General features: G+C 39.3%; 1 protein-coding gene and 1 long non-coding RNA gene across 2 annotated transcripts; one reads left to right on the forward strand and one right to left on the reverse strand.

Annotated features, from left to right (window-relative positions):
* podxl2 (podocalyxin-like 2) lies at positions 1–24,900 on the reverse strand. Its single transcript, XM_086293084.1, has 13 exons — positions 24,578–24,900; positions 16,068–16,408; positions 15,158–15,500; positions 14,075–14,184; positions 13,730–13,922; positions 11,756–11,905; positions 11,345–11,601; positions 11,164–11,238; positions 7,012–7,168; positions 5,712–5,773; positions 4,693–4,872; positions 3,652–3,834; positions 1–3,482 (listed from the first exon to the last, which is right to left on the reverse strand). Exons 1-13 carry the CDS (start codon positions 24,606–24,608, stop codon positions 3,423–3,425), a joined length of 2,142 nt encoding a protein of 713 aa, XP_086149210.1. The 5' UTR covers positions 24,609–24,900; the 3' UTR covers positions 1–3,422.
* LOC147331052 (uncharacterized) lies at positions 4,717–15,760 on the forward strand. Its single transcript, XR_015129142.1, has 3 exons — positions 4,717–4,880; positions 11,340–11,504; positions 15,373–15,760. It is a non-coding gene; the product is annotated as an uncharacterized LOC147331052 (long non-coding RNA).
* Positions 24,901–25,822: the final 922 nt, after the last annotated feature.

The following is a 25,822-nucleotide window of genomic DNA, read 5'->3' on the forward strand; positions in this document are numbered from 1 at the left end:
GTGGTTAGGGTGCTTGTCGGGGTTTATTCATGTAATTTAATGCATCTGCTGAAAAGAGGACGAATCTAGTTTAAGCTAAGCATTAAATCCAATGAACTGTGATATCATACAGTTACTTACAATTGGGAGGTGACAAACCACAGTATCCCATCTTCTTCAAACTTTATTTGTCACAATTATTACAATGACAACCAAAAATGTGAAACCATATGTTTGTGTAAATGCAAACAAACAGACATAGAAAAAAACTTTTTTAAATTAAAAATAAAATATTTCAAAATCATGAATGAAAAGTAAAAAAAAAAGAAAAGTTTACATATTGATTTAAAATCATATCAACAAACTCTTTATACAAACTAAGGGCTCATTTGTTTTTTGCTACAACTGAACTTGTGCTGGCACTGTTAACTATCCACACGCTTGCCATCAGAACCTAAAAACAAAAACGTATAAAATCAAAAATGTGAAGAAGCAGAATTTGTTAAACGATCACTTCAAGCAACAAAATTTGTCTAAATTAAAGTTTCTCAGCAACGCCAGCTGTATGTTTTGTTATACTGATGCTTACTGCAGGGCTGAAAGCTACATGCTCATCTATATAACAACAAAGAGCCTGCCTGTATTTTGTGCTTTGCCTGATATTAAACAGAATGATAAAGCTCCATTTGGATTTCTTCTGTGTAGTGCACACTTTCGGTAGTCTCCACCCTAGCTATCTTGTGCTTGACAACCACATAATCCACACTGCGGGCAACCATTTAATGTATTCATGATCGTTCTCCATCTCTGCATGTGTCCTCAGCGCTCCATAAATACTGCTTAGCTGACATGGTGCATATTAATCCGTGTGGGTTTGAGTGAAGCCATGTACAGTACTGATGCATCAAGAAAAGTCAGAGTAAGAGATAAAACAGGCAGCATCTTGATGAAAATGAAGATGGGCAACTACAGCAATGAGTCAGTGAGCATGTTTTAGTTCCGCCTGATCTGTGTCATCACAGTGATAGCGAGTCAGTGTTTTATTAATTGGGCCGTGGACTTGTAACCTCTGCTAATTCTAATTTTGATCCTTTATGAATGAATTTGAACTTAAATGTTAGTCATACGTGTATTGAGGTGACTCCTTTAAAGTCAGACAATGGCCATGCTAACTCAATCTTATAAGCCCTGAATAAAGTAAATGGGACAAGTTTGGAGTGATGATAACACTGCAGACGTGTTTTTACTGAGTTGGAACTCAAACTGTTACTCCTGTGTGCCCTGTGTATACTGTAGTCGTTCCATTTGTGACTTAAACGTAACTCTGACTTTAATGTTTAACACCATAATACTGAACACCTGGGGCTCGACTTGGGTCTGGTGACTCGACTTTAACACTGTAACTATCTATATATTTCATGCTTTTGACATCTAAATGTTGCCCATGTGTCATAGCCTCAAGACTTAGCCAGGAGCATACAGCAGCCATTAGAGCACTATTGGGGGAGAAAAACAGCATATAAGGCTAGCAGCACACAAGTACAGCGATCACATGACATGTTTGAGAGTGCAGAGTAAACATCCTCAGCAGTTACAACCATTCCTATAAGCAAAATAGAGATATTTGAATCACTGTATGTAAGACGTTTAACATGATGCAGCATTTCAACGATGATAGTCACTACTTCCAAGAGGAATCAATAAAGTGCCAAAACCTCACTTTCAAAGTTGCTACAGGCTTTACTTTCTCATCAGTAATCCAGAGGAGTAGCTTAGAGGAGTCGCTGCTGTCACTGTAGTCACACCTTATCATCTAATTGTTGATGATTTGATTGGCTGCACTGGTATTGGGACTTTCTTTCTGCTGTCAGTGATGTCCGAATATAGAGTTTAACAGCAAGCACTAACTGTAACCCATAGTGACTTTAAGTCCTAAATAGGACTGTGCGATATGACCAAAATCTCATATCGCACATATAGGATCTTGAGCTTTATTGTGAAAGGTTTATGTGGAACATAAACAAGAGGACACGCGATGGTGTTACTGTCTTTGTTGCTAACCACAACGCATAAAAACAGGCGCTTGTCTGTCCATAGTGTGGTTATATTAAATATAAGAGAAAGAGAGAACTTTAGGAAATTAATATAGCCACTACAGTGACCATCAAAACAATGAAAAAATATTGCTGTAAACAGTTCATTTTGCGACACCACGAAACAAACGATAGCGTAAAATGAAACGATAGACATTTTTATATCGTCATCCGATATATATCGTTATATCGAACAGCCCTAGTCCTAAATTAATTCACAATATCTCTTAGAAGATTATGAAACATTATTATTATGAAAAATTCTGTGTGAACCTGTTTTAATTGCTTTCATTTTTCTGATTGGTTGGTACTTGCTGGTTTCTGCAAACAGACTTCAAAGCCCCGCCTCCTACAGGAGGTCGGGCCGTGGCTCTGGTTGTGCCAGGACATCGGTGCAGTGCTGACATCAGCAAGGCAAGAGAGTGGAAAAAATCCTTTTGTAAAACTTGCGTTTCAAGCCCGTCAAAGCCTGAGCTTCAGACTATGAGCTCATTATTTCAAACTTCGGCTGTGTTTAATATGGACAGTCTCTACAGATATGACAAACAATAAGGGGAAAAAGTATATGAGGAGTGGCATTTTTCTACTAGTGGTAATTTTGTCAACTTCATACACTGTTGGTTACTTTACCCTGAACTAATATATCATATTTATAAAATCATTACATCTTATATATAAAATACTGACCTGTAACTTACCTAAATATATTCAGTTTTACCACAATTCATAGTAAACCTTTAATATTTCGATTACTTTCACAGTTAGGGAAACAGTGGGCCATTCTGTCTAATGATTTGTGACACAAAACGGTGCCACAGCGTTGACATTCAAACATTAGGGTTGTAAAATGATGCTGTAAGTTATGACTTGTGCAGAGTTTGCTTTTAATCTGTCCCATGCAGCCACTGTACAAAAAGGTAGCAGCGTAAGGCACACTAAACACAGGCATTTCTATGGCGTGATGGCATTATTAACCTATCCAACAGGAGTTTAATCTTTTAATGAAATTTCAGCTTTGTCAATCACACTCTGTTGATTGTTTTAAAAGCTGAGATCTCAGAGAGACTCATGACTCTACATGAATTCAGTGTCTAATCTCAAACATGACGTCAGTGACTCCTCCTCTACTCCCCCTAGCCTCAGTCTTAGCTCAGCTGACTGGGCAACACTTTATTACCATCAGCGTCTTCCTTTTCTCTCCCTTATTTCTCCTTTCTTTCTTTGTTCTCTCCATCAAAAACATTTGTATTATTTTTCTTCTGCCACCATCTCCCCATCCTCTTTCATTATCTTCTTCCTTCCTCAGGGCTTCCTCTCATAAGCTGTATATAAAAGAATCGTCTTCATCAATCAGAGATGTGTGTCCTGCTCTTCTTCCTCCTCCTCTGTGGCTGCTTGATTGACAAATACCTAAAAAAAAAAAAAAAGATTAGTGTCTTCATGCCGTTGCCAGGCAGAATGTATTTTTGTTTAGTTTAGTTTTCTCAAAAAGGAAGCTTTAGCAGTAACTCATTTACTCATTATTTACTCATCCATCTCTTCATCTTTTTTTTTATCCCTCAATTAGTCTTCCAATCACCTGCCATCGACTGCTCTCCTCCCCACCTCTGTCTCCTCCTCCTCCTCCTCCTGCTCCTCCTCCTGCAAGCCCATTGGTACTTGGCTTCTTTTCCTCCATCTCAGGCTGGCCATCATTAGTCACATCCAGTGTTGGGTTATCATGGCAACCGTTCACCACAAAGTGAAGCTCCTCAGCACGAAACTGTGTGGAAAAGAAGGAGCAAAAGATTTATAAAGAGTAATCCATTTATCCAGTGCGGCAGCTCAGAGACATGAATACCTTCATCTCTCATGAACTCAGCAGCAAAAAATAAAATGAATGAGAGGAAACCAATGAAAAGTCTGGCAAAGTAAGAACACCTCAAAGAAATGTTGATACACCTCAGCCCTAAACACAGGCTAGAGGGATTTAACAAAACCTAAACTAAGATGAATATCATCCCTAACCATGATCCATGTTTCCAACATCATATGTTTGATCTAACTCCTTCATTCTGGTCACAATATATGAAAGCTAACCACATTAATACATTTAAATTAGTACATCGTTATTTTACTGTTAAAACCTATACAATTATGATAATGTTTTCATATTATTAGTAATATTATATTTGGATTTGGACAACCTGCACGCTACATAAAAACCCATCACCAATGGATGGATTATTTACTGAAATCAGCTTTCTGAAAGCACATTTCAATTAATGTCCTTTAAAATGTATTTATTTTATTTTAATTTGGTCTGAACTGTGTTTAAAGAAGTGCTGTGCTATTCGTCTTTAGAGACTGTGTACCAGCGCCCTGCTGAAGGCGCTTCTCTCTCTCGTGTGCATGAGAAAAAAGGAAGGTGTTGATTACCGCTGACCGTGTCTGCAGACTTTGTTAATTAAACTTCCAAGACACCATATTACATTAGGTTAAGTTACTTAAGTATAGAGGGTATAATATATATATACTGTAAACACTGACAAACATCTGTGGTCTTAAACACTTGACAGCACAGCTGCACATCAGCACGGGCCACAGTTAGCGCATGGCGATGGTTTGTGTTTGTGCTTACCGCAGTTTTCGTTGCAGGGAGCCGTCTCTGCCAGCAGATGTATATGAATCCAGATGTGATGATTACCATGCAGATGGAGCCGATGATAACCAGAACCACAAACAGCTTGCCGTAGTCACTGCGTGTGTGACTGGGCCGAGACGGGCAGTTGCTGGCAGCACTGTAGTTCTGGACGCCCACCTGAAAAGGTACGCATGCACAACAATCAACCATTAGTTTAAACTCATGTCAAACCCGTTTCACACTGTGACAGCTCACCTTGCTCTTAAGTGGACCAGTGAAAGTTCCCCTTTTTTGTCAGTAAACAGCAGTGTAACTGCACATTTACTCCCTAAGATATCTTAACTCCTTAATGCCTAGTGTGTCATATTTGACACATACAATTTTCTGTGAGTTTTTGAGACTTCTACAAGATCAGTGTGATTTTTTTCCCCCTGAAAAACTTAACTAAAAGGCACAATATATTTTTAAGCAATTTAAACAAAATTCCAGATGTAGCAAATATAATATGGAGCAGAATTATTTCAGATTTCAGGCTTTAGGGGTTTAATATAGGAAAAAGAAGCGCATGTCTCAGTTTTTCCACTTGAAAAAGAAATGCTATAGTATTAAATAAAAGAAATCTGTCAGCATGAATGTTTGGGCTTATATTGTAAGAAATACCAGGCCATTCTCAATCCCGACATATAACATACCGATGATTTATCAAGTCCCGAGGTGGCCCTATGAACCACGCAGGATTGTGGATGGAATACAATAGAACCAGTAACCCACGTACATGTGTAGATTCATTCCAAACGGTTCTCATGTTTCCTGCCGTTTCCGAACGCGTAACAAAGAGACGTGTTGGGTGGCCAAAAGTGTGACATACCGACGATTTGTCACAGAAAGAGGTGCATTTTTTTCCATTTCATTTCACACACGTTCACTGTGTTCTCTTCAGTATCTTAGCAGAAATGTTTGAATCTGATTTGCTGGAGAGTGCTGCAACAAATTTAAAAAGTTTCTAGATGTTGTACCTCAGTCAGACATGTCTTGATCTCTGCCAGCATGCCCAGCATGTCTTTGGTCGGGATCACTCCTGGATAAAAAAACATATCTTGTCAGACACAGTCCTTTGAGCCAACATAGTGCTTGTGTGTGCTTGAATATGTGTGTTACTGAGAAGCTCCTAAACTCTTCTTTGGGTCAGAACTGAATCAAATGCCTCATTTAAAGGATCTCTTTATATCATGTTTCTTTGTCTGATACTGAAGCCTGACATTTGCAACTGTTTGATATTTGTGAAGGCTTTCAGATAACACACCCTGAAAGAGGCTGAAAATTAACTTAATGTGACAGCAGACCATCTATTTTTATCCAAAGAACAAAGAAACTGCTTGAGACCCCTGATCACAACTGAATATTTCAGGGTGAACCATTGGTTCAGAGTTGAAGTATGAAGACTGGGATAACTTCTGTTGATACATTTTTATTTGTGCTGAATGTTTTTATTGTTTCATGTCTGTCTGCACATTGTTGTCACACAGCTGCCAGCAGCCACTGCAGTCTGGACAAGCTACATGGATGAATATTAATATGCTTGTGCACTCAAATCAGTAACAGGGATCCTCTGTTGGGTTTAATATCTCAGACTAACTACTTTTTTGCTTGAGCATATAAAAAATGACAAGTATGCTCCTGTTCAGATTTGTAATTATGACCCTTGTTGTGAGTTGTAGCCAGAGATCCAACTCTATTCATCACAGATAATCCCCAACCGGAAGTTCAGGTCAGTTTGACAGAGGTTTTGATGTTGTCGTTAGCATGAAGTTGATACCCATGGTCGAATCATCAAAAAAAGGATTTACTTGGCCTGATCCAGCAGTGCTGGAAGCTGTGCACAAACACATAGCCTAAAGGACAACAGGCCAAATAGAAGTCAGGGACGTTTTTGATTTTTGACTCCAGAATCTTTTAATGCACCTCATTCAGTATAAAGCAGTTAAAGCTAACATAATATCTGTCACACATGACATTTTACAGCACAGTGAGTACTTTTATCTTATAATTACATCAGATTTTGTAGTTTTTGTCATTTTTTTTTTGTAATTTTAATGTTGTATTTTGTTGACTAGGAAACAAGTCTTTCTTCCCCCTATTGGCTATAAATAGGGATGCTGATGCTGTGTGCTATGTGTTCCAGTTTAACAGTTAAAAACATTTTTGTTTGTACTTATTGTGTTTTACTATTTTCTCTGCATTTTAAGGTACATGTGTACGTGTGTGTGTGTGTCTGTTTGTGTTTGTGTGTGTGGGTAGGTGTGTAGGTGGGTGTACCATGCACAGATGCCACGTTCATCAGCAGCTGGTGTTGCTGGTGTGTAGGCTTGCTGAGGTAGATTACCCATGTTCCCTCAGGGCTACTCATTCTCCGAGCAAACACTCGCTCTATAGTCGTCAACAACCGCACACCCTGGTCTAAACGGAAATCCTCCTGTAACACACAGACACACACACGTACACACACGCACACATACACACACAAAGGTGAGGAAACAGGATAAAAGAAGTTAAACTGCAGTAGCTCAGCTTTGACTCCATCCCTGTTTCTGTGCCAACAACTACTGCATTGGTGGTGAGGGTTTGTGTTGGTGCCATGGACAGATGTTCGTTCACCGACACACACAAATACAAGCAGCCCCCAGCAGTCCGGGTTTTAGAGCTCTACAGCACTCCTCCACCTGATGTTTGCTACTGCAGTGGGAGAGAAAAGTCTGGCTCCTTCTTCAAAGAAGGACACATCACAGCTGCGTGTGCTGGTTCTAGGATGAATAATTGGCTTCAAAATTGTGTTCATATACAGTGGGGCAAAAAAGTATTTAGTCAGCCACCGATTGTGCAAGTTCCCCCACTTAAAATGATGACAGAGGTCAGTAATTTGCACCAGAGGTACACTTCAACTGTGAGAGACAGAATGTGAAAAAAAAATCCATGAATTCACATAGTAGGATTTGTAAAGAATTTATTCGTAAATTAGGGTGGAAAATAAGTATTTGGTCACCTCAAACAAGGAAAATCTCTGGCTCTCACAGACCTGTAACGTCTTCTGTAAGAAGCTTTTCTGTCCCCCACTCGTTACCTGTATGAATGGCACCTGTTTGAACTCATCATCTGTATAAAAGACACCTGTCCACAGCCTCAAACAGTCAGACTCCAAACGCCGCCATGGCCAAGACCAAAGAGCTTTTGAAGGACACCAGGAAAAGTATTGTAGACCTGCACCAGACTGGGAAGAGTGAATCTACAATAGGCAAGCAGCTTGGTGTGAAAAAATCAACTGTGGGAGCAATCATCAGAAAATGGAAGACATACAAGACCACTGATAATCTCCCTCGATCTGGGGCTCCACGCAAGATCTCATCCCGTGGGGTCAAAATGATCATGAGAACGGTGAGCAAAGATCCCAGGACCACACGGGGGGACCTGGTGAATGACCTGCAGAGAGCTGGGACCAAAGTAACAAAGGTCACCATCAGTAACACACTACAACGGCAGGGAATCAAATCCCGCAGTGCCAGACGTGTTCCGCTGCTGAAGCCAGTGCATGTCCAGGCCCGTCTGAAGTTTGCCAGAGAGCACATGGATGATACAGCAGAGGATTGGGAGAATGTCATGTGGTCAGATGAAACCAAAGTAGAACTTTTTGGTATAAACTCAACTCGTCGTGTTTGGAGGAAGAAGAATACTGAGTTGCATCCCAAGAACACCATACCTACTGTGAAGCATGGGGGTGGAAACATCATGCTATGGGGCTGTTTTTCTGCCAAGGGGACAGGACGACTGATCCGTGTTAAGGACAGAATGAATGGGGCCATGTATCGTGAGATTTTGAGCCAAAACCTCCTTCCATCAGTGAGAACTTTGAAGATGAAACGAGGCTGGGTCTTCCAACATGACAATGATCCAAAACACACCGCCCGGGCAACAAAGGAGTGGCTCCGTAAGAAGCATTTGAAAGTCCTGGAGTGGCCTAGCCAGTCTCCAGACCTCAACCCCATAGAAAATCTGTGGCGGGAGTTGAAAGTCCGTGTTGCTCGGCGACAGCCCCAAAACATCACTGCTCTCGAGAAGATCTGCATGGAGGAATGGGCCAAAATACCAGCTGCTGTGTGTGCAAACCTGGTAAAGACCTATAGTAAACGTTTGACCTCTGTTATTGCCAACAAAGGTTATTTTACAAAGTATTGAGTTGTATTTTTGTTATTGACCAAATACTTATTTTCCACCCTGATTTACGAATAAATTCTTTACAAATCCTACCATGTGGATTCATGGATTTTTTTTTTTTCTTCACATTCTGTCTCTCACAGTTGAAGTGTACCTCTGGTGCAAATTACTGACCTCTGTCATCATTTTAGGTGGGGGAACTTGCACAATCGGTGGCTGACTAAATACTTTTTTGCCCCACTGTATCTGACCTGTTTGGACTGGTTCAGACCAAACAGACCACCTGAGAATGAGTGTCTCGGTCTGCTTGCAAACAGATTTTAGTGGTTTATTGTCGTGTAAAAGCAAAACTGTGTGCCCAAACCACAGCTGGTCACAGCTATCTCCAAGATCAACTGCACTGAATTTTCTTAAACTAATTTGCTGAAACGGAATCAGACTGCTGAAAAAATTGGTATTATATGTACTTATAATAGTAAGAACTGAAAGAATTACAAGTAAATATTCTGATATTAAATATTACTATTAGACATAGTGTTATCATTACTAACCAGACGTTAGACTAATAGACAAATAGACAATAGACATTTTCTAAGTAGCAGTCCATGCACTCAGCAGTGCAGATGGGGTTAAACGTATTCCTGAATGTTTAAAAAATGTCATGAAATAAAGTTTATACTTATCGTGTGCACAGGATTCAGATCCATCTCTAACCACTACAGATGTACAAAGTCGCCATGTAACGAAGTGAATTTAGCCAGCTAAACTTTAATTTCACCTTCATACAATTGCATAACTGCAGATCAGTTCCAAACACTGTAGGGATGTTTCTGTGTCTGTAGTTTTTCAGAAACTGTAACAGATTGATAAACATCACTGACGTGGCAGTTAACCCCTAAAAATGACCCCTGACTGAACAAAGGGGCATTAGAGGAACCGCTTCAGGTGCAGTTCCTCTAATGGCCACATGAGGCTGGCTCCAAAAAGAGAACTGAGTCACAAAACTGCATCTGTCAATTAGGGGTGCAACGTATTGATATTGAACCGTTCGATACAGTGCTTTCGGTTCGGTATGCATATCTATCAAACAAAATTTTTAATTTATTTTATCAACTTTCCTTCTGACAATGCTGTCTGTGTTGAGAGCTCAGTGAATCTGCGTTCGACTACTCCGCCTAGACTGCACTGTCAAGCGCAGATCCACTGAGCGCAGCACAAGCTAGCAAGACAGAAGCTAAGCTCGTTGCAACATGGCAAATTGAACCTCCCCCACCCTCATTCAGATCTGGCCTTTGGAACTATTTTGGTCTTCATGTGAAGTATGACCCTGAAGGTAAGCGCGTCATGGACAAAAGTAAAACAGTATGTCGGATGTGCCACGCAATGCTCAATTACATGGGTGGGAACTACTGCGTTAGCGCAGTTTGCTCGTTAACGTGTTGACGCCGTCCAGCCCCACGCACGGTGATCCGCGGTAGCTCGTTAACGGAGATTTGCCGTGTTGTGGCGTTAACGTCATTTCAGATTAAGGCTGACAGCACTAGTGGGAACACAATGAATATGACTGCGCATTTACGCTCACATCATTGTAGTGCAAAGTGGAAGCAGACAAAAACAACAAGCACGCATGCTACAAACTTTACCCGAGTCATTTAGACAGCCGTTAGCACAGGATTCTCCTTATGGGGACCTGCTATGTTTAATATGCTGCTGAGAATATAGCCCAGAAGAAGCGTATAGTATAGCTTTTATTTTGGAAAGAGCCATTTCTCTGTAATAAACTCTCCTTTCCAAAGATGAGTGATTTCTCGATCAGATAGATTTATTTTTTTTATTATTTTCTTTTTTCAGCAACATTAAATTTAAAAACTGTACTTTTGAGTTAAAATATATATTTATAATTTTAATAAATGACAAATTAAAAAGGCATGAACATTTTTTGTATCAATAAAATATCGAACCGTGACACCAAAGTATCGAACCGAACCGTGAATTTTGTGTATGTTGCACCCCTACTGTCAATCATTTTGTGGTGTTGGTGTTTTGTAAAGCATTTTAAATGGAATTTTGAAATAAACAGTAAAGTCTTCTGTGAGATCCAGATGGTCCAAAGAGTCTGTGCTCCACATTTTGCAATTTAAATTCTAGGGTTTTATTAGCCCAATCCTCTTTCATCCAAATTTGGTTACTTCTGATTCCAAAAGGCGATCATGGCATCATCTTATGCATACTAATGCATAAGTCAGGTCGAGGTGTACTCACGCAGTTGATGTTTTGTGTCATGTTGAGGACGACATAGCCTCGTCCAGTCAGCTCACTCCAGTCAACACAAACTACCTGAAAGATTTGGATTTAAAGTAAAATAGCATTATAAATGCCAGAATTTTATGATCGGAAAAAATAACTTATATTTGTCGTTTGTTCCCACTGTCTGCAAGTTTACCTGGTGTGTCACCTCTACTCCTTTGAGATCGCTGTCTGGTAGTAGGACCTCTGCGACCCCACCACCCCTGACCTCTGACCTGTGAGACTCCAGAGGAGTGGTCTTTTCCAGCCAATTCCAGGATGGGTCGGTGAACCCAATAGTGGGGGAAGGATCAGTAGTGAGTGGGATGATGTGTCTGATTCTTGTTTCTTCACGCTCCATCTTTTTCCATCTTTCCTCCTTCCCCTCGTCACTTCTGTCTTTTGGTCTAAATTCTTGGGTACAGAGGAGGCAATTTGCCTGCTTTAGTCAGGCTTGCTATGATCATAACACTGAAGAACTGACAGACCTGCTGTGCTATCACTGAACAAATCCTTCTAAGGGGAGGGGCTTAGAGAAGCTTTAAACTGATTATTACTGGACACTCACCTTTCTCCACACTAGGCTGCAGAGGCTCTCTGCTGGGAGCCAAGCCAACCTCTGGTACAGTGGGATTGTGGGTAAATACACCTATGTGTACGAGGCCTATCTCCTCCTCTTCCTCTTCCTCCCTCTCAGCCTCTTCATCCTCTGTCTCACCTGCAGAAACAAAACCAAGGCAGCAGAGATAAAAAACACAGAAGCTTCTCTGTGGTTTACACTCAAGCATTTTAACACCTTTTCAATCCTCTAAATGTGCAATTTGGGTTTATGTTGCTGGCAAATTCACCAGATCTTCTAGAACAAGCTGCATCTTTTAGTCATTACAGTTAACAACAAATAAAAATGACAGACATCCTAAATTAAATGACACCAGAGCAAACCTGCTGAGTGCTGGATACAAGGAATGGTTTGATTTTGTGAAATACGTGTATCTTCTTAGCCTTAAGAGAATTGATATCATTTTAATGCCAGTCAGCAGATGGTTACCTCACTTCAACATAAGGCTAAACATCTGTCCTGGCTCCATCTTAAAGCAATAACATCTGTTGATCAGAATACTTCTTATGTAGTCCACACAAACATCTGACCTGAGAAGATTATAGTTTGTATGCATTTTATATTTTTATAAAACAGAGGATTTGACCGTTTATCAAACATTGATGCATTTAAACACAATGTAACAGATGCAGTGTCTATACCCCTTCTAACCAAAGTTAACTTGCCAACTTTGTCCCTGGTTAGGCTTTTAAGACACAATGTTTCAATACAAATATAAGATCAGACAGAAAACATCACTAATAACAATAATAATATCATCCCTTTGCGTTAAATCTTTTTTGTTTTTATTTCTTGTGGCAGTTTTCTAACTATTGGTAGTTTACAATCTTCTCCGCTAACAGCTTATCTTGTGCTTACACCTTTTCTGCTGAATGACTGACTGAATGCTGCACAAGGTCATTCACACATTTAAATGCCAACTTTAAAAAGGAAAAATGAATTAAATTGGCAAGAAATCATGTTTTGCATGGTCAGATTTTTAAAAGGTTCTAAGTTGACCTTCAACATGCAACAAGAAGAAATGGGAGTGAGACAAAGCATTTTTTGAGCATGCAATTTATTGAAAACAAGGCTTAAACTTTGATTTTTGTTTTGGGGGGTTTGGGGTTTTTTTTTTTTGGAGGTGTGGTCCTAAATCAGCTGTAAAACAGCCCATTTCAGTTTAAGCGTTGTTTTCAATAAATTTCATGCTCAAAAATGTTTTGGCTCACTCCCATTTCTTCTTGTTGCATGTTGAAGCTCTACCTGAAACCTTGTTAAGACCCAACAATGCAAAGTATGATTTTTTGCCATTTTCCAAGTGGTCTTAAAATTTTGATCAGGACTGTATATCTCAGGAAAGGGTTTAAAACGTATTTGTAATTCTTGGGGACTCCACTGAACCACTGGAAAAACAGAGAAAGCTTCCCAGGATTGACTGGCCTACAAATATAACTCCAATAGTGCATCAACAACTTATCCTCAAAAGAACCCAAAGCAACATCTAAAGAACCGCAGGCCTCACCTGCCTCAAAGTTCATGATTCAAAAATAAGAAGGAGACTGGGCAAAAATGGCATCCATGGGACGGTTCCAAGGTAAAAAACACTGCTGACCACATCACATTTACCCCAAAACATACTGATAATACCCAAGAGAAACTATTCTAATAACAGATACAGAAAATCTGTATCTGTTATTAATTAATGTTACGCCTCAATAAACATACAGAGAGAAAAGAATAAAAAACAGCGTCACTATCAAAAAATTTCAGGCGATAGCTGGATTTCCTGAAATGTCCGATGTAGCACAAACATTTTATCCCACGTAAACAGGAAATACAAAGCACAAGGGTACATAAATAAAAGAACATTACAGAAACAAACGTTGATATCTCACAGGGGAACAGGGAACAACATAAAACAAGGAAACTGCTTTAGTGTACCTTTTGTATAACTTCCCAGCAGCCCAAAGTCTGTGCCAGTGTCGGTCTCTGGGGAGGCTGTTCCTACAGCATCTCCAGCAGCACTTGATGTGCTAGTAGTGTTAGTGATGGAGGAGCGAAGGCCTCCATATCCGCTAGAAAGGAAATCTTCTTCCCGCTCTGCTTCCCACAGCTCTTTATCTAAAGGACCCACCTGTATAGCAAATATCACATTAGTCCTTGTTTTGTTGCTTTTCCTGAATCTGTAAGTTCAGTTAAATGATTAAGTTTATGGTAACCACCCAGCTTAATAACCAGTCTGAGTTACATTCACACAGATAAATAGGTTAATTTCTCTATCCTCACCTTTAGAACGGGGGATGCGCGATGCTCCTCTGGCCCAGAATCAGGTCCCTCTGCTGGGATGGAGATGCTGGACTGCTCGGAGGAGGAGGGGTTGAAAGATGGACTGTAGCCTGTGTGACACATTGAGACATGTCACAAACATATGTTGTTTCTTTGAGTCCACTGTCTGTAGTGCTGAGGATTTGGCAGCTTATCAAAGACACAAAGTCACAGGAGATACGGAACCAGTTAAAGGAACAAAATTAATTACGCCGGTTGTTAAATGTTTATATATATATATATATATATATAAAAAAAACACCCAGCACGCCCCTGCGGGCGGTTTATCCTTCAAGCTCGGGTCCTCTACCAGAGGCCTGAGAGCTTGAGGGTCCTGCGCAGTATCTTAGCTGTTCCCAGGACTGCGCTCTTCTGGACAGAGATCTCCGATGTTGTTCCCGGGATCTGCTGGAGCCACTCACCTAGCTTGGGAGTCACCGCACCTAGTGCTCCGATTACCTCTCACAGATAGAGATTGACGAGGTACAACACAAATATATATATATATATATATATATATATATATAAGAACTGTGCAAATTTGACTTTGAATATGAGGAAGAAATTATTAGTCCTCAAATCCTTTGTGAAATACCTGAAGTAAACCTGAAAAAAAAATCTCTTTCAGACCCAGAAAATATGCCCATCTTTTACATACAGGCTATGCCTTTATCTCTTCTTCTCCGGCAGTTGGTTGTATCTTCAGGTGCTTTCCCACATTTCTATATACCCAGACTGAATTTTTACCCTTGGCAAAAATCAATATTTAAGAACCAGTATCATAACTCGCTTCCCACAACAGCTTGAGATGCAGACATAATGTTTGCCCACCAAAGTGGAGCAGCACAGTCTGTAAAAATGTTGATTTAAAATTGTTTTTTCCCAGGCAAACATTTGGTCCCAGACATCTGTGGAATAACAATAAAGTCTCTGAAGATGCAACTTCCTGCTGAATGACAGCGGGCTTTGGTAGAGAACTAAATCCCAAACACAAAGAAGCTGCATGAGGATGTGTTTTTAATAAGGGAAACGATTTTTACTAACCAATCAGAGCATCGAGATCTGGTGTTGTGTGGTTGACCTCAAAGGCATCCAAAACATGTTGATCGTCTCTCGCTCTTCCCTTCTCGTCTTCCTTTTTCCCCTTGCTCTCGTTTTCCTCCCCTGCCTCTTTCTCCCACTCGTCTTCTCCTCCTCTTCTCTCTCGGTCCTCTGGGCCCTCTTCTCCTCTGTCTCTGTCCTCCATATCTGTTCCATAGAACCCAGAAGCTTCCTGGGAAGAATCGCCAGCTCCTGGCCCGCTGAGAAGCTCCGCCTCTGGGTCAGCGAAGTCTGGATTTACAGTGTAGCTTTCTGCATCTTGTGGAACTGCCAGATGAACCATACGCTGAAAGCAGACAAATATTTGGTCAGATATACAGACACGCTGAGAGAAACTAATAAATGATCAGCTGCAGAATAACCACATGAGCAGATGAAATTAGACAAACTAGGCAGAAATATTTCTTAAATGAAAGCAAGGATACAACATTGTTTCAGAGCTTTTCAAAACTATTTATCCTTTCAGCCTCTCTTCCTTGATTCCAAAAAAATCCGGTTTAATAATGATGATAAACTGGCATTAAACAAAAAAAAAAATAAATAAAAAAGCTGGGCTCAGAATGATCAAAGGAATGACTCATCATTATTTCATGTTGTTATTTACACGATTTCTGCTCCTACAGAGTGTAATTTAAAGGGCAGCAGCGGTGCCTCCATGTTTTTCATGTTGTAACTATTTGTGCAAGACTTAAAAAACATACTGCAAGTAATGAAAAGATGAGATTTTTTTCACATAAGCAAAGACAAAACGGCCAAACTAAATTGCGTGGCTATTTTCCAGTTCGGCTCTCCGTAATTCATCTAAAGGATTTCAGTTAATCTGTTACAAAACACAAAAGCAACGTGCCCTCACCTCCATCTCATCTTCCACATCCAGGTTGTCATCCACAGCTGCATGAGCTCTTGCCACCTGACTCGCAGATGGTGGTGCGCTCAACTGAGATGAGTTAGCTGACTCCATCTTGGTCTGTGAGCGTGACGTTTCATGTATCTCTGGCCAACCCATGTCATGAACCAAATGAGGCTGGGCTCGCACTAACTCCTGGACCAAATGACGTTTGGTTCTCACTAACTCCAGGATGAAACTTGACTTGGCTGGACTTTCATCCCTGAAGAGATGAGCTGCCGGAGCATTGAGGGGAATTACACGGTGGGACGAACCCAGCCTGAAGGCATCACAGCTGGCCAGAAGAGCTACAGGGAAGAAAGCAAAAAAACACTAGAGCTGATACTAGAATGTACCACTGCAGTTAATCACACTGGAGCGGTAGCATAGCCTGAAACTAACTGCCACTGATTAATAGTATACTGAGAAAATGTGTAAAGAAAACAGAATTTAAGGAAACAAATCAAACATAATCTCTACAAAGGGTGGAAAATGGAAATATGTGAATTAAAGCTTTCCTGATAGACACACACACACAAAGTGTGATTTTCACATGTTTGAAGTTCACATTTCTGGCTCAGATGGAATAAAACTTGTTATGAAGGTTTTGCTGCAATTACAGCTTGTCAGCTGTCGATCCTCTGCTCTGAACATCTGGACATCATCTGCTCTTATACGCTGAATTTAAAAAAACTTACAGTGGCTCACAATGAAAAAATAAAGTAAAAACTATAAAAAAAACAATTAGAATTAAATGAACTGACAGATGAAATCCGTTTAACTAATTCCCGATGCAGAATTGCAGCACTCCTTGTTTTGTTACTCAGCACACTTTGAAGAACAGCAGTCCAGGGGCAGAGCAGAGATAGGAGCACTCTATAGACTCTATTGCACATTAAAGAGATTTAATTTACTGTTAAATACAGAACTCTCAAATCAAAGAAGTGTTATATTCACTGCTGAGCTTGGAACATCAGTGACAGCTCTTTCATTTTGTATTTAAATTTCTCTCAGTATCTTATTGGACTCCCATGACATCTTACTGCACTAATTCCTTCATTTGCTAATTGATTCACTATTCATTTGAGTGTTCACTAATTAATGCAGGGCTTAATTACAGTTTATCACTACCTGCATAATAGAATACTGTACTGTTTATAAATGGTATATAAGCTGTCATGAATGGCTTTGGTAAAGCAGTCAGAAAAAAGGCAATTTGACAGATTGTCCTGTTTACAGTCAGCATGACTATAGAAAATCTTCAGAGGAGAACAAAAAGCATCAACAGTTGTGTTTTCTAACTGTAACCGAGTAGTTCTGATGCCTAAACTGTGCAAGGTAGCTTTCAGTGATGGAAAACAATTTTAAAAAACAACTGAAATGGAAAGAGAATGTGTACATGAACACAGATCAGTACATGAGACCAATCGGATGAACATTGATGTCGAGCAACAAGAGCCATTGTTGTAACTATTTCACATTACTGAACCAGTTAATAAGAACACATTTTAGCTGTTTAGTTTGTGTGTCTTTTTATTACAATACTGTCTTGGTTTCTTGTTTTTAATTCACAGTTAGTCATCTGTAGCTGGCTATTAGTAAGTAATTATAGATAAACTCAAGCTTATAGCTGCAACTGCTAATAAGGAGCTCATAAATTAATTTTAGAATGAAGGCACAGCAGTCTCCCAAATGTGTTACACACCCCTATTGTGCCTTTTCATCATTTAGGGTTGCTAGTATCACCTGCTCATCCGTTTGTTGTTTAATTGCTAACTTCTCCAGCTGTCTTTTTTTAATATAAATTGACCAATTCCTGCATCCATCACTTATGCATCCATCACTAATCCCTAATGGAGGGGGAGCACTCACTGTAACCACCCATATGTAGCCGTCTGAGACCACAGATGGCTGTCTGACCTCAAAGGCTAAGTGAGCAGATTACAATATCATAGACAACATATCTCAAACATGTCTGCAGCATGCTAAGCTCTCTAGCCCAACACCACAACCCCACAGTCCCCCACAGATGGGAGGAGGGAGAGATGAGGGATTCATCACCTAGAGGAGAACAGCCCTGTTTCTGTCGCTTTAATTCCTTATTATTAAAGCAATCCAAGTGACTGAAGAAGTCACTTGGGTGAGTGACAAAACGTAGCGTTCTCCTACTGAAAACGTTATGTCCAGATGAACAAATTCAACCTTTTGGGATTTTTCCTTTGTACTTTCCAAATTCCCAAGTCAACACTGTGGTGAATCCATAAGCATCCATACAGGAAACAGTCCTTATTTTATCCTGAGATAATGTGAGTTGCAGTTTATTTAGTTAAAATTAACGCTCTCCAGGAAAACCTAAGACAATCAGCAGAAAAACAACATATATAAAACTGATACTCCCTGATTCATCGCTGATCAATTAATATTTGGCCATAAAGATATAAAACAGTGCTTCGTGAGTTTAAATTTTGCTATGTTGGTACTGATGCAGCGTTCTTTTCAGTCTTACTGAACAGATGCTGCATTATTATGCCACATACCCAAGAGGAATATACATCGTACAAGTGAGCTAATGCAGCAGAAGTGAAAACCTCAGGCCAGAATGACTGAAGCCTCAAACACTGTCAGTATCAGAGTACGTTCTTTCTACTAAACTCTCCTCTAACAACAACAAAGACTTAATGCTGAAATCATAAACTGTGTATAAGTATGGGTACCATGGTATATCCCCAGGTGGCTACATACAGATCATATAAAAACATGGACGTAATCACCTTGAATTCATCTACTAGGCACAAGCTGAATGCTTTGGTTTTTTGTAACTACACGTTGTGACTGAGAGGACTGAGGGATCACACGCCACGCTTTATTGTCCTTTAATAGTCTAATTGGGACTTCACAAAATGGACATTAATTGGCATTTGAAGTTTAAAGGTATCTTTGGTTTTCAAAAAAAGCACAATTTTACATATTTATACCACTCAAAGCTATCAAAGGCCGCTTTTGATGTAAGGAACCATTATTTATAAATGAACACACTTGATCAAGAGCAGTGTTCCAATCCAGTCTTTAAGTCTGACATCACTAGCCGTGTCTGGGCTCAAACTCCGCTGCAAGTCCATAAATCAAGGCATCACTGAGAGTTGAAAAACTGTCTAAAGTCTTTCATCTGTAATAAAATGATCAGTGTTCTGCTCTACCAGGTGTAGCAACTGAGATTAACATCCAGGCATCCATGAAAATGGAATTTATGACATTTAACGGAGTTAGAAGTTAGCAGGGAGTTAGCTCGCTAGCTTCTATCTAAATACAATATAGCATGTCCTGACTGAGGGATTTTGGAAACAAATTAAAACGTACAGCTCTGCTATCACTTCCAACATAAATGAAGACAGAAAACTAAACAGCAGTGACGTTTGTATGGTTACTGAAGTTTGGCTAGCTGGTATATAACGATGTGCTACGTGACCGCTAGCGACACAGCTACGTGAGCATAATATAAACACGCTAACTTTTTTCCACTCGATAAAAGTTAACGGGAGGATTCTCGTTGGTCAGGAACAAATGTAATAGCATGGCAGGATGCTGTAAACGGACCAAACTTCAGCCAGGAGAACAACTGAGATAATCCATCCATAATACGAGGTTAGTCATTAATACACTGCTGCATGGGCTGGGCTGTATTTACATCTTAAGGTTTTAAAAACTAAACTTTAAAATTATTAGGGGTAATAAAAGCCGAGTGAGGTCAACAGTGATCACTGACTGTTTTTAGGAGCTTTTTGAGATTAAATAGAAGAAAATACAAAACATTAAACATGTTAACAACACAAAAGCCATATTAAACGCAGACTACTTTAGGCCCGGAAGCAGGATTCGTCACGTCATCACTTAAAGACCGAATAGATTTCTATGCAATCTGATGTGTTTTTACAATCAAATGCTAAACCACCAAGTAGAATTAAGGACCTTCAGCACCACTTTCACATTTCCAACCCTGAAACACAAACATTTGATCTGGCCTGTTTTCAAAGTAGCTGTTTGCATGTCGAGAAGCTAAGAGCAAGCTCTAAAGCACCAACTCTTTTCTTTCTAAAAGAATGCTCTGACATCAAGGGCTCCTTGCTCATGAATTATAATGAGCTAAGAGATCAATATTTGATCAGTATTTGGTCTTAGGCCTCAGCTTTTGTTTGCAAGTTTTTCGCTTCACACTGGTACTGCATTAGTAATCCATCTACCCAAAGGTATATACAAAGAGTTCAGTCACTGCTCCATCTATTTATCTGAATCCAAGTCACAAGGGTAGCAGACTAAGGAGAGATGTTTAGACGTCACTGTCTCCAGACACTTCCTCATCTCATCTGGAGGCTGAGAGATGTAATCTTTCTAATGTACCCTGGGTCTTCAGAGGCTCCTACCAGCAGGACATGCCGGAAAAACGTCCATCTGACCAGGCAGCATCCTGGTCAGATCCCTGCACCACTTCAGTTGGCTCCTTAAAATGTGGAGCAGTACTCCAATCAGTTCATCCCAAATTACATGCAACACGATCAACTTAAATATTTAGACCACAATTAAAGAAATAGAGCAGTGTTATATGTCTAATTAAAGAATAATAAGAAAAAAATATATAGATTATATTACATGTGATCTCATGCATGTAATATTGATGTGAGAAATTACCAACCATCATTCTTGATTAATGTAGCAAACCTAAAGCTAAGAAACCATCCAGGTATTGCTGTGTGTAGTATGTATATCATGATCGCATGTAGCTTGCATGGTACAATATAACAAATAGATAGGATGTGCAATTATTTGTTTAAATCACTCTAGTGTAATAAGAAATGTTGAGAACTGCATTTGTCTTAACAGCTGCATTGTGAGGATAAGATAGCTGTGAGAGCAAAAATAAAAGTTTCTGATGACTCATCCTGTGAATAAATATATGTCCTGTAACTATGCCCACTGTGATTTGAAGACAACAACTGGGCAGGACTTTGTTATCGTGTGAGTTAAAATGCTGTAGCTGCAGAGTGATGGGATGGCTGTGAGCTGGCAAAAACTGTACTAAAGAAGAATTTACAGCTGTGGCCTAATTTATTTTATACAGGCCGGATCTTGATGCAGTGAACACCAGGTCAAACTAACGTTATGGTCATGCCTATTTAGTTTTTATAATATCAACGTTAGCAATAAACTGAAATTCATTTTCAATTACATGATTGTTTATGTGAGTAAATTTGAACAGTTTTTTACATTTTGGAGAATATAGCCAACTGAGATGCTAATGTACCACATTAATTGTAATAACACAATTCATCAAAGCTTAGCATGCTAGTAAGATATATAACTAAAATTCATTTTTCTAATAATAAAAGAAAAATGCTGTGCTCCATGCCAAAATTTTAGGAACTAATTGTTTTACACTATGGTACTAGGCCTTTAGGTTTCTGGGTTGTTGTTTTTGTTTTTAGCTTTATCTATATTGCCATCTCGGAAGCTAATTCTTAGAGTTATCATTCTATGATACACAAAATCTTTATCTATGTTCCCTTCTTCTCACCATGGATCTAACATGACTGGTTTAATAGCATTTAAGCACCTATAACACCCTATGAAAGCATCTTGTCGTTTTCATTTTAACAGTTTTTAATGAGATCTCATTTAAATCTACAAAAATGTAATTGTACATGCCTAGCAACTACCTAGGACTGACCATAAATCATATCTACTAATATCTAACTTTTGTTTGTGTGATTAAGTATTTTGCCAACAATACAAACAGGCCAAGCAGTACTAGGGCTGAACGATTATGGAAAATAATCTAATTGCGATTTTTTGCCCCAATATTGCGATTGCGATGCGATATGCGATTATTTTTTAAGGTCTTTGTCTTCTGTATTATTAAACAAAGACAAGCAATACATCATATAGTATGGCCAATACTATATTACATTAATTTTAAACTGTTCTTCCCTGGAAGACAGACCTCTGTTATGATGACATGAGGTGATGCATGAATTGATGACTGACATTTTTATTTAACTTCTTCAATCACAACAGTATATTTGAACATACACAATAGTTTATTTTTAGCTTACAAACATCTGAGCATAAAGTGCTGACAAGGAACCCTGGTGTAAACATTAAAATGAAAGTCAGTACAATGTGCAGATTGCAGAAATATACATAAAAAAAAATCAGTGGCTTTACCACACTCAGTTTTTCGACATCTGTGAACTACTAGACAGTCATTCAATTAAAAAATAATATTAAATAAATAAAACTAATAAATAAAAAATACACACATCTTACTGATCTCTGCAGTCAGTAACATTACACATAAAGTGCAAACATAATAGCAATTGTATAAACACACACACACAAACACGCCTTTAAAGTTTAAAGGCGTGAAATTGGACGGTCTAGCCTTCTGATTAGCTAATCAGAAGGCTAGTTCTGATTAGCGTCACCGCTGTCTCGGTGGAGTTTAATAAACTCGGCCGTCTGCTTCTTGCTATCTAAAATATAACCAGACACTGGTGTAAATTCTCGACTGTCTCATACTTCTGTTTAATAAGTTTTCTGTTTGACGTTTAGTCAGCTGTGTGAAAACCAAGGAGGAACCCACCCGGGGGATTAATAAAGTTTTATTTTATCTAATCTAATAACTTTAATCTCAGCCAAACCGATTTACTCACGAACAAACAAAACACTGAAAAAAGCCCAACAATAACATTTTTAGGTTGTCTAAGTGACTTATATATTACGTTTAACCCGAGCAGCGAAACTCCGCGGTGATCTGAAAATGATGTGCCGGGAGTTGTGCCGTTCTCGGCCGCATCAGTAATCCTCGAGCTCCCGGCTAGCTGTCGAGCTGGTGGGTAGCAGACGCCTCTGAAAACGTCGAAGCACTTTTGCAAATATGGGATATCTTGATAAACCGAGCAGATATTTGATGTTTACACAACTACTTTCTCGCCTGAAAATATGTTAAAAGTTTATTTTGTGACCCAGAAAGATTAGTATGAGTAATTTTAAAACTTAGTAGCGGCCGCCATTGCTGGAAACTGGAGTTTGGCTGGGCCGCGCTATGAATTCTGGGATATGGTAGTAATTTGGACAGCCTTATAATCGCAGTATAATCGCAGCCTTTGCGGTTAGAAAATTGCACTTGATCATGTCGCGATATTATCGCAAATGCGATATATCGTTCAGCCCTAAGCAGTACTATAGCTCTGGGAATATGTCACTATGAAAACATTAACTTACTATAAGTCAGTTTTCTTAAGATGCATACTATCTTTAACTAATTAGTGTAATTTGATTCAAAATTTGAATAGAGGTTTAGTATTTCACTCCATTAATCCATATTTATGGATGTTTGAACAGATATAGGCAAATTTTTTCATATTTACTTTTGTTGTTACGCTTTTTTAAAACTGCTGGATGCCATCAGTTTAAGTTGACATGGCAGATAAAATCTAATAGTGGACATTTTTACTCTACAGTCTACATAATGTCCCGGGGAACTGGCCTTAAGCCATCAACCTCCGTGCTTTAAGCTTTAGATCAGCTTATAAGACCTGTGCCCACCCCACAAATCTTTCCAACCCCATAAAGAATTCTTTCTTATTTAACAAACTGCCATATAATACCTGTAGTTTTTTAAGCACGGACACAAAGATGAACCTCCACATTTCACAAAAAAAAGCTGCAATGTGTCTTCTGACAAAAATGAATCCAACAAAAGCAAAAATATTGGAAATTCAAACATGGGCAGGTTTTCTCCTGCAGCTGCCACCACAAAATAACAATTCGGGTTTTTATCGTGACTCTAAATTCACATTTATTCTGTTTCTAAATTGAATTTGATCAAAGTCAATTTTTTGTCAAATGACAAATATGATCATGTTAATAACTGAATCAAACATATCTAGGAGATTTTGGTCTGGTGCTGCTGGTTCTGCCTTCTGTGTGTGTGTGTGTGTGTGTGTGTGTGTGTGTGTGTGTGTGTGTGTGTGTGTGTGTGTGTGTGTGTCAAACACTGCAGTGTGTGTCCACTGATTTAAGTGCACTGCGCGCCTCCTACACACTGCCAGCCTGCATCCACTTCGCAGGATTTAACCTGAGCGATACATTAAAGGAGATCTCGCCCAGGCTGCTGGTTACACCCTTATTTCATTTATTATTATTATTATTATTATTATTATTATTATTATTATTATCATTATTATTATTATTATTATTATTATTTCCTGCAGCACTAAATAAAAAACGCACATTTGGCGCTCAGTAGTGAGTTTCGTCTTCGTCTGTGATGTTTTCAAAGTCTCCCAAGAATTCTGTCAGCCTCATATTTTCATTGAGGGTGTTTGTTGTAGGATATCCATCGTTCTCAAAATGCTGTCGCGGTCCGTGATTATAGCTGCATGAAATAAAAAGATCAGACATTATTAAAGAATGAGACTCACCGGTCAGGGTGATGTGGAGCAGGCCCGGCATGTCTGCTGCAGTGCTCCCCTCCTCCGCTTTGAAAGCACAGATCGCTCTGATACAAGCAGCGGCTGCGCTCTGGATGCGGATGGAGGCTGTCAGAAACACGCCGCGTTCATGGCCGCCTCGTGTCCTGTCTGTGTGCGGCTCACCAGCTGACCGTCTGCGGATCCGTGCAGACAGAACGACAGACAGGCAGATTCTGTGTGTGTCTGTATGATCGCGCTGCGGTCAGTCTAACATCTGATCCGCTGCACCAACGACGCTGAGATTATCCGTCTGGCTGTTTAACTGCTGTTCGAACTTCTGACCGCTAGATGCCGCTACAGCAGACGGAGTGGGTTCTGGTTCAGTGCTGCATTCAGGTGCTGCTCAGAAAGTTATTGCAGCTTATTGCGCGTCAAGTTCAGTTTTTAAAGCACTAAAAGAAAACGAAGTTGTGAAAATAGCAGCGTTTTATGCAACAAAGGCTTTCTTGTACAGTTACCCGTTTCTGTGCCTGTGTCTTTATGAATCATGTTTGTATATACAGTTAGGTCCATAAATATTTCAACATATAAATATTTGTTCTGTACAGAGGTGGGTCGAGTATCCAAAAATTGTACTCAAGTAAGAGTAGCATTACTTGAAAATATTATTACTCAAGTAAAAGCGAAAAGTAGTCGTCAAAAAAGTTACTCAAGTAAGAATAAAAAAGTACTTGGCGAAAAGACTACTCAAGTAGCGAGTAACTGTTTGAAATGTCCGATTTATTTTTTAAATAAATGTTATCAGACAAACAAAAATAAATAAATATACAAATTTTAGTATTTTCAAAAGGAATATATGTAAAAACATCAACAAAATAAGGCACAACAATTCTAATTTCCAGATTTCAGTTTTTCACAACATAAAGCTTTTTTCACCAAAACCTACAGTAAATAATATAAATATATAAACAGTGCAAACAATTTCCAGTGACAAGATATGCTGTAAACTTTATATTCATTTTTGCTCCAAATGGCACAGCAGCGTCAGAGAAAACATTAGAACGAGGCATCTTCAACATATGTACAGTAAAACAAGGCAGCTCAGTTTACCCTAAGTTGTATGGGTGTGCATCTATTTCTGCATATTTAGCAAAAATGTGCCATTTCTTCACTCAGTGAGGTGATGGTTAAGCTTCAGCAGCAGTTTGCTCTCAAGGTTCTTTCTGTGAAGCTGTAACTGTTTAGCAGTGAACA

Source organism: Aulonocara sp. 'chitande type north' Nkhata Bay, linkage group LG5 (assembly GCF_057382095.1).
Source record: "Aulonocara sp. 'chitande type north' Nkhata Bay isolate Kocher_YH1m ecotype deep benthic linkage group LG5, A_spYH_male_GT1.1, whole genome shotgun sequence".
Taxonomy (NCBI): Eukaryota; Metazoa; Chordata; class Actinopteri; order Cichliformes; family Cichlidae; genus Aulonocara; species Aulonocara sp. 'chitande type north' Nkhata Bay.